The sequence below is a fragment of the Argiope bruennichi genome, chromosome 10 (genome assembly GCF_947563725.1).
Source record: "Argiope bruennichi chromosome 10, qqArgBrue1.1, whole genome shotgun sequence".
Lineage (NCBI taxonomy): Eukaryota > Metazoa > Arthropoda > Arachnida > Araneae > Araneidae > Argiope > Argiope bruennichi.
The window spans coordinates 115,471,876-115,488,600 of record NC_079160.1 but is presented as its reverse complement, the minus strand read 5'-3'; the positions used below and the strand labels follow the sequence as shown (position 1 = coordinate 115,488,600).

Here is a 16,725-nt window from a genome sequence, read left to right as displayed (position 1 = left end):
TAAAAGAACGATTAACGAATTCTAATATAAATAAACTATACAATTATTAAATAATTTTTATAAGCTTTCCTTACTTCCCTTTGCTTACAAGTCTATACGGATTTTATTAGTTATTAGTTTCAGTTTCGAACCAAAAAAGACTGCTTCAGTATAGGAACAATAAAGAGACTTTGACTTCCAAAAATACGGAAGCCAGAAATCGCACATTACTTCTGAGCATAACTAAAGCAACATTAAACGGACATTGACCTTTGAATGAAACGCAACCACATAAGCAATCCATAACGTAAATAAGAAAGATGAAATATTGCAAATCAATAATCTATTATGCAACAAATATAGATCTCTTGTTTCGAATCAACATATGGAAGAACAGCTTAGAAATGATACCAAAGAAAGCGGAAGGTATAAATGAAGATTCGTATCGGCGTGTGAAACTGACCACTGTCCTCGCGTGCAATCACAGGTCATTAGTCGGGAGATTTGTTTATGGTAACGCATTCTAAAATGAACGGACGTGATGTACCAACACGGCACGTTGAGAATATAAACTATCTAATGCCAGAAGATTGTACTGGAACACGGCAGATAAATCTTTAAACACTATCCCTAATGCATACAATACATGAATTAGAATGCTTGTCCTTTGGTTTGTTTTTGAGTTTTGAAAGAATGTGTAATATTTCAGGGAGACTAATTTTTTATGAGAATAGTTTTAACATGTCGATTAAAACTTTTCGTGAATACACGACTAGATAGTCTTTTTAAAAAATTAATTGCTAGCATAAAACATTTCATTTTTGTCTGTGTGACTTATGAAATAAATATAGACGAAAGTTGAATTTACAGCCGGCGAAATGTAAGACCACGATATTGTCATGAATATCGTAATATATTTCAGAATTCTCATAGATGCGAAGATAGATATAGACAAAACATTGCAGTCATTAGGAAATTCCAGTGTGAAAAGGGTTCAAGCCCTCTTTAGATTTCGTTCAAAATCTGGTAGGTGTCTACACTATGGGTGCTTAATCTGAGTACTAAATTTTGTCCATCTAGGTCTCTTAGTTATGCAGTTACCGTGTTAACTTATATTCAAACAGCCGAATATATTCAGACAGCTGCATGGATTTAACTCAAAATTTCTAAAATTTCTACAAATGTTCTGTAAAAACCATATACCAAAATTTCAACTATTTAGCTCAAACGTTTTGAGTTATCTTTGTCAAAGATAGTCTGACGGACATACAGATATAATAATGCCATTTTTTTCGAACTCAGGAAGATCTAAATAAGGCCCTTTTCGAAGTCTAGAGTTCGAATTTTTTGTTGATTACAATACTGTCTATGTACTTTGTATACAAAAAAAAGTAAAAATCTGGAGTTATAATAACTATGCATTTTTAGCCACACGTAATAAATTATACATTTATCCAGAAAAACACGTTAACTCCACAGAAAATTTCCTATTTTGTATGAAGAAATTGAGCCCAACATATCCGTGCATGCATTTACATTTTAAGGCTCTAATATTTAAGCTTAAATATTTTTTTCTTACTAATTTATAAATTCCTCTCCGATTGCTTAACCAATGCTCATGATAAGGAGAAAAAATTATGCTTGCTGAAGAAGATGAAATTTATCAACTATTAGTCATCCTATCTTAAGTTGATATTGTAAACATGCATAAATTTAGAAACATTTTTGATTAAAACTATTCTAGATAAATAAAAGCTAAAATATGTTGCAAGACGCCCAAACGTTAGAGCTCAAATTTTTTGAATCATTGAATTATAAAATAAAAAGCAGAAATAGTTTTTTTTTTTTTTCGTTTTATAAAATTAATCTTTGAAGAGTTTAAGAGCATAATTTAGTTTTGATAAGATAAACATTGAAAACGATTATCAATATTCTTTATTTTTATTATTTAGATCTTAAAAAATCCGATAAAAGCAGGAAGCGTATTTTAAAATACAATTTCAAATTGAGATAATTTACAGAATACCGATTTTAAAATTTAAATACGCAGTTTAATCTTGCATGAATTATTCATTTTTCTTTGTCATCACTATTTCAAAATACAGCATAGAAATTTAATCATATAAATACAAAACAGTCTTTACAGCATGATATGGTTTTAGTAAACAGAATTTTTTTTTAACTTTTGAATTTATTTTTTTTAAAAAACCTTTAAAAATTTTTTAACAATCTGAGGTCCATTTTCGTTAAGAAGTTTTTTTTTAACAATTCATTCAGTGCCAGTTTCTCTATATGGAAAAAATTGGTACCGATTCTAGTATTACTGTATTCATATACTCGACTATATGGATAGACAAATATAAATCCAAATAAGGTGTTTTATAAAATATGATAATTTCTCGAATTCTCGAATTCGGCTTTACGATGGATAAAAAGAACTTTTATTTTCAAAAATATGCTTCTCTATAAGCTACTTCTTTTATTTATCTGCTAAAAATAACAAAAACAAAAACAGTCACAGAAATCCAAATGAATTCAAATATATGTGTTGTTGCAATCAATTCTTGAAATTTTTCCTCCGAAATTTGTTTAAGGTTAAAAAATGCTTCTACTTTCAAAAATATGATTCTTTATGAGCTTCCCTTTTATTTATCTGTTAAATATCAGAGATCTGAAAAATTCAAACAGAAAACAAATAAAAATATATTTGTGAACAATGAAAACAAATAAAAATATATTTGTTTAAATCGATGTCTGAACTTTATTCTCTGTGTATTATCTAAAATATTTGCCAGAAGAAAACGAACCAGATTTTATTTGCCAATCTCTTACTTTTAAGTCATTACTTCTAGGCAATCACTTCAACGTAAAACGACATGCTTAAATAAACACTATAAGACTGGGAAAGCACATATTGCTCAACCACCGTCCCACCACCCACCTTTCGTCAAAGAAATAAAACAACCAACAACAGTTCTTGAAGCACTGAACTACAAGAGAAATCTTGTATGTCAAGTACACTAACTAGTAGGCAAACATAGACTGGAGAAGATTTGATAAAAGAAAGAAAAAAAAGAAGAAAAAAGCAGTAAATACTTTTTTAGAGAAGAGTAGGCATGTTTTTATGTGAAATACATAAAAGCGAATAAACACGATAAAAAAAATTGTTTTTCTCTGGCAATTGTCAGTTCCGATCTGCTTCTATTTTTTAATTCATTATCTCCCACAATTAATAATTACAATCTTTACAAAAACATTCTTTGCGTTGTCTCAAAATGTGATGCTGATAAAGTTGATAAAAATTACATCCCTTTTCAAATTTGGCCTTAAAATTCCCTATTACTATATTAAAATTAAGCCAAACTGGAAGTCAATAAGTCTGTATCTTATGATTATAACATGGATACCTTACACTTCTTTTGAGTGTATAAGTAATTCATCTTGATAAATACTTAAAAATTGGAACACATTCATATGTTTATTGTTCAGCAATTCCGAGCCAAACGTAAAATAAACTAAAGCACACTTCTTTCCTAAATTTTGCCTTTCAATCAGAATTATGCTGGATGCTGATAACAAAAATGTTATTATTTGCATATAAAAAGCTATTTATTCTATAGGTAAGGGAAAAAAACGTCGAGATCTTAACACTTATCTTTCTTTAAACCAAAGTATCCAAATTAGCTTCAGGTATTAAAAAATTTTCGTGTATTTTTGAAATTATATCCTTAAATTGTTAAATTATATCTCATGATATTAATTCCTAAATGGAGCCGGCGTCCTGGCATAGGGGTAGCGCGTCTTCCCCGTGATCTGGGCATCCTGGATTCGAGTCCCGGTTTGGGCATGGTTGTTCTTCCGTTGTTCTATCTGTGAGATGTGTGAATGTGCCCTCCTGTGAAAAGGGCTTGTGCAAGCGAATGAGCGATGCGTGAGTAGCAAAATCGTACTCTTGGCCCTAGTTGGCGCTACTAAAAAAAAAAAGAGAGAGAGAGAGAGAGAGACGCCCCCGCACCGGCTTAAATCGCTGTCTTCGTAACAGCGGGCTTGTCCATGGCAAGTGCCATAAGAAATAACAACAATAACACTTCTAAATTGATTTAATAATTTTTTAACATTTAACCAGAGTAGGAAATTGATTTAAATATTGTATATGATTACTTGAATTCACTAATTGAATTTACTAAAATCTATATATATAAAACACTAATGTTTGTGGCACAGAAATCACCCTGATTACTTATTGTCGAGTGACAAAAGTCAAATGTAAACAATATATTGTACGCAATTTTAGACTGCTTCATTGAATATATTTACAGTTGCATTCAATTGAGCTCTTTGCTTAGTTAATTGATGGAGCTGCAAAATACTATTTAATGTTTTGGACAGGATTCGCCGTGTCAACAAAATAGTCAATTTAGTTAAAAGAAAGAAGCCAAGAAATAAGTTTCAAATAGAAAGTTTAATCTAGCTCAAAAATAGGCTTAACCGCCACAATATGTGTAATCGCTGACTTGCCTATGGAAAGTAACATAATACCTTCCAAAACAATTGTCTCACAAAAGTTATCTTTGTCTCATTTTAAGATTAAAAAATTTATGGAAATGATTTCATTAAATAGGTATAATTAATATCTTTTCATTTTAACATTATTGTTTAGTTCAATTTGATACACGTTTTTAAACGTTATGTTGAAATTCAAATTCATGCATCGAAACATTCAATCGCGTGCTTGTACCAATCATTAACTCCGTAGTAAAATATTCACTTTCACTTTTATTTCGTAATATATATACTTTTTAATTCATTCAAATAAATTCTTGTTTTTCTATTCGTATCAAATAAAAATATGAATTTTTAAAAAATACATTCTATTACAGATTAAAAAGTCAGTAATCTAAGTGAACAAGTTGGTCGCCAAAGACAGCTAGTTTTTATAAAATCAGATAAGGGACATTGAATGACATTAAGATTTTTCTTAATTACATGCAGTTATATTATGCAGTCCTCAATTCTTTGTAAATTATTAGTATGCCACAACTGCCAGACACACAAAAGATATCTACTTACCGAAGGTGGATGGAAGGGTGATGTCAGCAGGTCCTGGGGTCTTCCACTCTCCGGAGATTGGTCCTCGTCGCTTGGTGGGAGTCCAGGGTTTCTGCTGGACGACGAAAGAAGAGTGGGTGGTGGTAGTGGTGGTACCACCGTTCTGTAAGCCGTTCTGAAAAGAGAACATTTGACATTAATATGAATGTTTCATCACAAAGCATCTTAATTTCATACAATTAAACTACTCAATAAGATTTGACTAGATGCTTAAGAGTTAGATGTTTTTAAAGAATATAACTTATTAACATATTATGTTAATCAATATTGGATTGGTATTAAGGATTGAATAATGTACAGGGTGCTCCTAAATTCGTGGGACAAACTTTAAGGATGGTTAAAATACGTATAAAGAAACACTTACTGTATAGCAATATGGGTTCGGAAATAAAAAGTTTTGGTGGAAAACAAATTGTTGAGGAAATGAAAAGAAAGATCTTTACTTGCATAACATTACAATAAGTGCACAAATGTGCCACCACCAGCATCAATATAGGCCTAGTATTGATTAGCAAGTTATTGGCATAATCTTTGGATGCTACCTGGTATTTCATGAACAGTTGCAGCAGTAACTAAAAGTTTGGAATTGAAGTTCTGATCAGAGTCAATTAGAATTTTATATACTCTCATTTTTCTGCCTTGCTTATACTTACTTACACTTACTTGTTCCGCCTACACTCTTCATTTCCGACTATACATTGCTATGAAAAAAAAATTCTTTATATGCAGTTTATTTACCCTTAAAGTTTGGCCCATGAATTCAGGGGCATTATACCCTATAGAAATGGATTAAGCTAGCTTAGAAAAGCTGGCTATTTCAAGAATTTTCGTCTAAAAATGTGAGGTATTTGTTTAGTACCACATTTTACATATATTTTGAACTAAGGCAAGAGCTTAGTATGCTTAATTTCTAATCCAATCCTGAAGTTATATGAAGGTCGTACTACTTTCTGCTACAGTGTCAAGTACTACCAAGCATAGGATACAGTCACTGGAGGTCATTTTTCGAATTTGAAAATTTGACATATAATTGTCTGCAACAGCTCACAACAGAAAACAATTTGGTCGTATGGTCTGGTGGCAGAGCATGGACTTCTGGATGCAAAAGTCTTGATTCCACAAACGATCTATCATGAGCGAATATGTATGAAAGTACGAATATTAATGTAAACTAATTATTTCGAATAAAGAATTTCCTACATTATTACCAAACAGTACCCTCCATATATTTAAGGATAATTTTTTTTAAATATTTTACGGCAGCAAATGCAATTAGTAACAATACCTTTCAGTTATGGATGCATGAACTTAACTATCTCAACAACTATCACAATTTGATCTAAATATTTATTTTCAAATTTTAATGGGAACTTCCTATAAATATTCGTTTAATTTCGATTCTAACTAACTATTCCCACTTCACAGGGGAGAAGGAATCTCCTTAATAATATATTTCTTTTTTTCGATAATAAAAAACTTCTAAACAACGGTTTAACATATATCAAAGATCACAGCAACAGCAAACATACATTAGCATTTGGATTCTTTATGACATAACTAAAAAATTCACAAGTTCTTTAATCACATTATCAATAAGAACTCGATGTAATTCTCCCCCATTTTCAACATTTCATGGTAACTGTATTTAGTAAAAGAAATCATAATAAAAATCATCTTTCAAGAAAAAAAAATCACAATAAAACTTTTGTGATTTGATTATGAGAGATATTGAATCACCTTCTATAATCTCAGATGCAAATGCCGCTATTGTATAATACATTACCGGTTTAATGCCATGAAATTCGACCAAATTCACAATATCACACATCACAAGTCAATTTTAGACTGCAGTTGTCTGTACTCTTGTTTCAAGAATTCACACATAGCAGACTTACGACAGTATAGAGATAAATCAATATTTCTATTGTTTCAGAAAGACGTATTTAAACTTTTTTTTTTGAAATATTTCATTCTAATAAAAATAGTTTTCAAAGCGCTTTCTTAAAGATGTTCATTGTTAAGATAGAAGAGATTATTTTTGACAAATTTTCTGACTGTTAAGAACAAAAAATTCATTATTAACCCTCTCTAATTTTATATTTATTCGACATGTAAGAAACCATCTTAATGGAAATTTAAAAAAATGAATTCCTGACAATTAAATATAATCAATATGAAGAAGATCAAGAAATAATTTTTCCTCACTTTTTTTGCACTCGAGAATAAAGAAATTCCTAACACCATTAAATAATATCTATGCCAATGCAAACAGCATCATCAACTTTTTTTAAAAAAATAACTACTTTTCTTTTTTAAACGATCTTTCTCACACTTTCTTCATTTTCTTTCACACTCAAAATAAAATAGTTTTGAAAGAATCTATAAATTAATATCTATGGTAAAATAAATGGCATCAACAAATTACTTTTTGAATCTGCTTCTTTATAACCAATTTCTAATTGTAGAATAGTTCGTCCACTTTCTAATAGTTCGTCCACTTTTTGTGTAAAAATAACAGCATTTTGCCTTCTCTTAAACGGAGTATTATAACAAGAGAAAGTACTTTAATCATAAAAGCTTCAACTTTCAGAATTTGATGAATATCCACATTTAATATATTTCTGATCTCCCTGCAGTAAAAAGCATGTCTATTTCTCCTACGATCTAAAAGCAAAAACGAAAACGGAACGAGCTATAACAACAAAATTTGGCATGTGGTATTCATATTAAAATCGTATATTTGTACCATATTTCGCGCAAAATATTTCAAATACGATTTAGCATTTGGTCTTGACACCAAACTAATAGACGTATATCGAACTTTGGACCATAACGATCAAAGTAAAAAGGTAATATTCCGAAATTATATTCAGTTCTTTTGTTTTCACCATCCATGAAACTAATCTCAAAATGAACCATATTACAGAAGTATATGCGAAAGTTGAATGGAAAATACTCCCAATGATTTTACGTACCACCAGAAAAAAGATAGATCAGCTGAGTCTTCCAACCTACAGATGTGTTTAAAAATTTTCAGAGAACTGGGAAAGAGAACCACTGTAACTAGGCTTATATAACTGCCGCTAATGAAAAAATAAATCTAGAAATTTCGGTAATAAATCTCCTTTGCAATACGGGGCAACCTTCAAAATTTTTCTCGTCTTTCCTTACTTAACTGCAAAAAAAAATATTTCATTTATTCTCAAAAGGGCTTCAGAACCGTAATGCGTTAACTTTTTTATTATTAATGACTTCTCAAGTCCGCTCCGTGCAATTCTTTCCATGTTGCTTCAGAAATTCGCCATTCGGAATTACAAGGTCTTTTCTTTCATAAAATTACAGACTACCTTCCGTGTACCCATCAGATATTTTTTTTTCTTCTGTGAACTATTAAAAGTATATTTCCCACTAAATTGGTAGTTCCTACAGAAAAGTGTCATGGTAATAATGAAAGATAAAGAAAAAAGAAACAGAATTTCTTCGATCTCTTTTATCTTTCAAGAGATAGATGAAAGTCATCTTTAAGTTTCTCATGAGCACCCAGAGTGGTAATGGTAAAATGTCACGTCACTTGTTCATTATTTTTTATTTCCGAATTCGACATCGTCTTAACTATCAAAAAATAGCAAAATATTATCCCTGTATAAAAATATTCAATATTAGTTCAAGAAGCACCCCACTATAGCTACGATGGATTTTTGTTTCGAATAAGGCACGTCGTAATTTCATCTTTAATTCATAAGACCTCGTGGCCTTGGTGCAGTTTTCTTTTGACTCATCGATATTATTTTTTTTAATGCTGTAAGAAAGCAACGGGTTGTTAATGGACGTGGGAAAAATCAGTAAGTAGAAAAGAACCAGACGAAAGTTGTTACAGTGTAGGTGGCGTGAAATGAGATTACCTTGAAAACTCGCCCAGTAATGCCATAAAGAAATTACCTGAATGCAGTAAATGAGTAATGCAGATAAATTTACCTTTTGATGAAAAAAAATTTACTGAAATAAAAACTTACTATAAAAAAAAAGAAATTTCTGATCGATTGATTGAAATTTTATAATACAAAATCCATACTTGACCATTCTGTGCCAAACACTAGGTATTTATTTTAAAGTCGTTAGTTAATTTATAATCCAAATATCAAGAAGGGAAAGAAACAGAATGGCAATGAAGAGGTTCAATTCAGCAATATTTTAATCATATAAGATTTCCAAATTTATTTTCGGCAATGAAATAAATATTTCATTTCATATTCGAAACTGGATTTGATAAATCTATTTTTAATCCTATGATATGAAATCTTTGGAAAAAAAAATTGGGAAGCGAAATAATAATAAAAGTTCCAATAAAAGTCTAATAATAATTCTAATAAGTCTTGTTGCGAAAAATGCTTAATTTATTTTACTTAGGAAAAAAATCTTTTGAAAAATAGAATCGAACTATTCTAAGCTAGAGTTATTTTTCCAATATCACAAAAAAGAAAAGCAGATTTTTTTGAAAAAAAATTTATTTTAAAACTAATAGTTTGGAAGAGAATGAAAAGTTGTTACAAAGTCTAAAGTTAATCAAACTAGAATTTTTTTTTTTTGATGCAGCTAAAATAAAACATTTCTCTTACGTAAATTTCTCTTACGTCATTTAAAAAAAGGATTGATTCTGAATGGTCCTAAAGAAAACAAAAATTATTCACTCTAGATTCATGTTTGATACAGCTAAAAAATTGCATCTCATTTTTTTGTAAATAATTTGTTTAAAAAACATCTAGCAACAAATCATTTGCGAGAAAAATGCCATAATAGTTTTTGTTAAAATTGCTTTTTGATCTAATTAAAAGAATGAAAAATTTAAAAACAAAATCTGAGCAAAAATAATTTGGTTGCAGAAAGATCGAAATTATTTTATTGGGACTTCCTGCTGTTGTACATAAATGAAAACATATTCTGTCTGTAAGCATCTTATTGGTTGAAAAATTTAATAAATTTCATTAAAATTGCAAAGTATTTAAAACTGAAGGAATCAATTTTACATATAAAATAAGCGGAATATTTAAATGGCGTCGTTTAATCCTTTCTTATAAAATCAACAAAATCAAAATATATTCAAAATTAAGAAATCATCAGAAATTAATTCTACAACTGAAAAAATTTGTTCTAAAAAAAACTAGAAATTTTACTTGAAAAAAAATTAGACACTAGAAATTAACTTGTTTGGTATTATTTAAAACTGTGTTCCAAAATTTATAAAAACTGTTAAATTGTGAAGAATAAAATATGAATGTTTTATATAAAATATTTCTTATGAATTTCATGAAAAATGGATTTTTATGCCATAACGATTCATAAATGTTCTGTTCTGTTTCATAACATAATATTCTGTTTCAACATATAATATGAAACAGATCATATGAAATATAAAAAGAAACTCAATTAATGTAGAATAAATATAAAAGATTTTATTTTCTTTAAATCTGAATCGAAAATTCATGGAATATTTTTTTTATCTGAAATTAAAATTCATGGAATAAGGTTCTGAAAATAATTGTGAAAGTAGTTTTTACAAAAAGAAATAATTAAGTATAACGATTTATAATCGTTACGATATTCCTCTTATTAAACGTGATCTATCTAAACACAGCAAAATCAAATCACACAGATAAATATCTAACCTAAATAAAACTGCTGAATATAGAAAATCACGTGAGCTTTATTGCTGGTTGAAACTTAAGCAACATCGTTGATCAGATTATCGAATTGATTTTCCTTCATGGAAAACGAACGAAATGTGAAATTAAATATCACATTGCTTATGATTAGATGTAATTTTCATCAATAAGTAATTTTCTATTGTATTGAAAGTAGTTATCTTATTAATTTATGAAAATAAAATGCAGATTATTCAAGAAATGATTGGACTGAATACACTTTTTTGGAATCTAGAAAGAAATTTTCAACAAAGAGTAGATTTAAAAATTACTGCAATTATATAAAACTAAATTATTGTATTATAATTACTAAATAATACAGAGAATAAAATTGCATCAAACGAAAATTTTAATTTTGTAAATTTAGTAGTCTCGGTATTTATTTTAACCATCATTAGTGTGAAATTAATATTCATAATCAAAAAAATGTATTCGGTAGTTTTAATTATTGTTAATTAAGTGTTCTTCGTTTCACTATTTAAAGGGCAACAAGGTCAGATGAATATGTGACATCCAAGTGATATATAACTAATGTTGCTGGCTGCTGCAAGTCGATTAGACTACTGTGGTTGTTAAATCAGTGTTTTCTTTCTTTAAATTGTACATCTCTTTTGTTAAAATCTGCCACAATCCCATTTGTATTTTTTTACAGCTGTGTTTCAAAGTCTATGAATGTATGAATGCTGATGGACAAAGTGAACAAATGAACGATGAAATAATGTAGCTTATAAACAATGATAGATATCAGATAAAATAGCAGCAAAATGAGATTAATAGTTAATCAGTGGCAGTGGTCTCAAGTAAATTTTCTCACTTCTTTTTTACTCCAATAAATCCCGAAGAACGCCTTGCATGGCATGAGCGCACAATAGTTACTTAATGAACATCTGAATCATAATTTAGAATTTTTATCGAGTCTATCGTGAGATTCTTAAAGAGTGTTTTGGCGAATAATCCCTGGTATGTAAATAACAGTAACTAAAAATCAAATTTTATGCTTAAGACATTAAGATATTTTTCTCGACCGATTGAAACAAAATATTGACACGAAATTACAATTGTAGTCACAAAATCACATGTTAAATTTGATAAATTTTAGTCGTGTTTTTGAGTTATTGCATTTACCTGCTTCTAAAAGTATAGACCGACAGGCGGTCGATGACATCATGTTAGATTTGGCTCAAATTTTGATAGGTGCCTACACTGTAGATGTTAAAATTGTGTACCGAATTTAATCCACCTAGCTCTCTTCGTTTTATAGTTATCGTGTTAAGCTATATTTGAACAGCTGGATAGACAGACTTCCATTGAATGTATTTTGCTCAAAATTTGATAGAAATATACAAATTTGGTTTAAGTCTGTATACTAAATTCCATCCACCTAGTTCAAAGCGTTTTTGAGTCATATTTGCCAATGGCAGATATAATGCCAGAAATTTATTTTTTAAAACCAAGAATGTCTAAAACATTCTTGGAAGATCTCGAGCACGAATGTTTTTGATGATTACAATACTTTCCCTATACTTCAGTTAGGAAAAAATAAAAAACTCCTAAAATAAACTAAATGCTACTGAATCATGCATACTGAATATGAAGAAGAGTTTCAAATAGAGATATGATATGTTTTATGAGATATTATATTTCGTTAAAAAAAACTGGGCAAATTCATGATAAAAACATTATAAAACAAGCAGCTGTTTTATCTTTTTTGTATGAAATTCATTTATATTTAATTTAAAAAAAAAAACAGAATAAATAGTTATTTAACCAACAATAACAGCACCCTGTCGTTTAACCTTACTTTTCATCTAACCAACATTGGGAAATATAATTTATAGATTGTCAGTTATAAAATAACTGAGTTTCGGACTTAAATTTCACTTATGAAGCACTCAAAACCAATAAAATAAAGAAACAATATGACCTTAATAACCCATACGAAATAAAAAGAATAATCGCACACCTTTGCATACATAAGCAAACGAAAGACAAAGAAAAAGGATTAAGAATACACTGTCAGTAACACTTTCTTTCCTTTTTATCTTCAAATCAAATCCGATGCCACTCAAGTAATAATCAAAACACTCGAAAGAAAGGGAAACGAGCGTGTTGGCTCTTTCCTGCGTAATTTCCTGTGCCCACTCGCGGCGACCCGCTGGAAATTGGGGCAAGCCCTCTAAACCACGGTTTCTGTCCATAAATGGTAGCGAACTTCCTACTCACGTGAGACGTGCGTAAATATATCGTCTGACAAAAAAAATTTCGAAGGTGTCAGGGAATAGAACAGCAAATGGAAAGACCGTTGAACCTCAAAAGCGATTGGAGTGTGTGGGTTTTAATGTTTTAATTAAATGAGAGAATTAAGCAGAGAAACCAGCTTGAGAAGCATAGAAGTCAAAATGTTAATAAATATATACGCTTTGAAATGATTGGTAAAAATGCAAATCTTGAATTATTGAAATGAAAAATAAATGTTGACCTAATTTTTTATCTTTCTCGTATACGTAGTATAGAGAAAGTTTAGTAATTGTGAAAAAATTCGAACACAAGATTTCGTCAAATCGCCATATTTTAAACCTCCCAGAATTCGAAAAACACATTTTTGGAAAATGTCATTCTGTCTATGATAAAGATAATTCAAAAACACTCTGAGCTAGACGTTTGAAATTTGGTGTACAATCTTTACACCAATTTTTTTACATCAGATGTTTGAAATTTGTAGACCTGCCGTTATTGAAGTTGAAAAGTTCTGATCTTGAAAACTGAATGTGACAAAAACAAAAACAAAAAAAAAAAAAACAAAAAAAAAAGACTTCTTGGAAAATAAAAATAAAAAATTCACTAAAATTTATTAATTTAATATCTACACAAGCATTACTGTTTACATTTTGTATGTTTACATGGTGTATCTAAATATCAATTCTTCAACGTATCTGTCAAAATCAGTTTTTTTGCTTAGACTCATTTTTAATTGAAAAGAATTATTGTCTCCCTCAATACGATGCGGGATAGTTGGCAATTGAGATATACGAATTTTTTTCCACATTTTATTATTATTATTATTATTGAATGGAACAGCAACTAGATTTTAGATAAAAATGTTCACCACTACAATCAAAGTCACCGTCATTTCGAAAACACGTGCAACACGCAAAGATTTCAGTGGAAATTCATATTTCAAAATTTCAAGAAATAGCAATTACCGAGATGTCCTCACTTCATTTTAAAATAATAATCTTAAACCAAACAATCTTAAAATATTTATCGAAACGCAATTCTAGCTTCAGCAATGGATTTAAGCATCATCATAAGTTTTCAAATTATCATGTAAAAGTACTCTTTGAATGAAAGCTGGAATGACAATTGCTCTAAGACCTCAAAATCAAGTTTTTCCATTATTTGGCTCCTGAAAATTGCCTACATATTAGAAATAATTTGCTTGAAAAATTGAATTACGTGTTTGCTTTCCACTAAAAAAAAAAAAAAAAAAAAAAAAAAAAAAAAGTTAACAATATTACTTTAGCTAAAATAATTTTTTAACAGATGCTATTGAATCGTTCACACATTTTACCCTTTGAATTTCAATACTTTTTATTTTTATTTTAAGAGAGGGAGAGTGAAAAAAGAATTTGCGAAGTGATTTCCTCGAAACGTTCGAACATAATCACCAATAAACCCCCCACCCCACCCACCCTCTTCCTCCGCATAAAATTGTGGATCTTTGGCAAGGACGGAAATTCCTTACGTGTCGATGGTGAGCGATAGTTGTAAAATATAGATTTTTGGAGTGAATCTAACATTTTTACTGAATCCATCACAATAATATGTATTTTGAACACATTTTTACCGGCCTATTGATACTTACATTTGAAACAAAACTACAGTTGTAGTTACATGATAGCATACCGAATTTTATTGATTTAAACTATTACTTTATATGCATGCAAAAGTACCAACGGACCAAAAGTGGTCAACTGTTCCTCGGATTTGGTTCAAAATTTTGCTGCGCTTCTATATTCTAGATGATAAATCTGTGTACTGAAATTTATCTACCTACTTCTATCCATTTTGTTGTTATTCAGTTCACTTGCACTCGAACTATCAGATAGACAGACTCCCTGTGAATGGATTTCGTTCAAAATTTAAAGAAACTACAAATTTGATCATAATTCCACATACAAATTTCAGCAGTCTAGCTCAACGCATTTTTCGCTATCGTGTTCAAAGACAAATATTTATTTCCAACTCAAGGAATGTCTGAAGCATGGAGATTCATCAAAATTTCAAATTCGAACCTATTGTCAATTGCAATAGATACTTGCAATTGACAATAGATAATTCTCTATACTATACATATAGATAATTCTCTATACTATAGATATAGATAATTCTCTATACTATAGATATAGATAATTCTCTATACTATAGATATAGATAATTCTCTATAATAATAGATACTTACAACTGCAATAGATACTTCTCTATACTTCGTATACCAGAAAGTGAAAAAGAGTAAAGGACGTGTAAGTGATTTCTTTAATCATTTTTAACAATCACTGTTATTTTTCGAAAATCTTCTCTTCTATTTAAAACTTCAAACAAGAACTTCAGTTATTGAAATAAAAATGTATGCCAATTCTAACAATTTTGTATTTTTTTTTTCAATTATTTAAGCTTTTATAAGCCAGCTAAGAATAATACTCTATAAAAAAATATAATAATAAAGTATCTTGTTGTGTAAATGAACATGGAAATGTATTTTAAGAAACGGTTGACAAAGCAAGATGCTAATATTTCAAACGTTCATTCTCTCATCTATAAAATAATAAACTCTTTTAGACAAGCTGATTATATTTTTTTTTGTAATAACAGTAGTTAATATGAGAAGCTTATGCATTGAATAATCTATGATGTAACAGCCAGTGATTACTTTTAGAACAATACACCATTCATTTTTAATCACAGAAGCTTTAGCGATACATCAAACACTTCAACGAGATTGGACTAACGAGATGTACGTCAAAATAAACTTCAGCCGGCTTAAACGTCCAACACAATTAATGCCATTTAGCCCACACTTCCTCGGTTTCACACATTTAACTAACAAAGAAAGATTAAAAAAAAAACTGCGTCCTTCATGATTTTTGAATCAGGTTTAGGAGGCAGTTACGTAAAATAAGCATCGTTGCAGCTCTGAGGAAAACAAAGTCCACCGTAGAATGTAAGCAATTACACAGCGAAACAAATCCTCGTAAAAAAACGACTGCGCCCTTCTCAAATATATGGCTCATTTTGTCCGACGCTCTTCTAAAGGTGGAACCGCAATTAGCCGTAGCCTTCGGCCGAGAAGGAGATGGGAGATAATAATAGAGATCAAGGTCGCCATGGTGTTACCTCATCTTCAATGAAATTATTTGCGGCGAAAGTGAAAAGGGGACTATGCCGCTTTATGAAACAACTTTAAAGACCGTCTTTTGTGAAAGTGTTACATGACGGCACGACATTATTTATTTTTCATTTGCATACAAATCTCTCTAGACGGCTAAGTTCAGAAGAAACGCAGCTATATGATGTGGAGCCTTTTGAGGAAAATAACAAGATTTATACGTTTTTTCTGTAATTGCCATTAGTAATAAGAATACTGATCTGACAATATAATGTCATTCGATCTGATTATATAGTGTCATTTTGCGATTCTTAAAGCTTCTATTAGAAGACATATACATTAAACTAGGTCTTAAAAATATAGCAGATTTAAAGCCAAAATTTTGATTGTATATTTTGCTATTCAACCAATAATGTTTGAGGTTTTAATCTCGGTATAACATATCTTGCCAACAGAATTGGGAATGAGTCGATTATTCATGAAAACACTCCCACTGGGGACTTCCCAAGGGAATGGTTGTACCGTGGCCGGTGACGGCTCTTAGACTCAACC

General features: G+C 29.9%; 1 protein-coding gene across 23 annotated transcripts in view; it reads right to left on the bottom strand.

Moving 5' to 3' along the window:
* Positions 1–16,725, bottom strand: part of LOC129987820 (sperm-tail PG-rich repeat-containing protein 2-like) — a 103,688-nt gene that overhangs the window by 63,448 nt on the left and 23,515 nt on the right. For all 23 annotated transcript variants that reach the window (XM_056095762.1, XM_056095764.1, XM_056095763.1 and 20 more), the window contains exon 2: positions 5,050–5,203. In XM_056095762.1, coding sequence (XP_055951737.1) covers positions 5,050–5,203 — 154 coding nt within the window. The remainder of the gene's footprint in view (positions 1–5,049; positions 5,204–16,725) is intronic.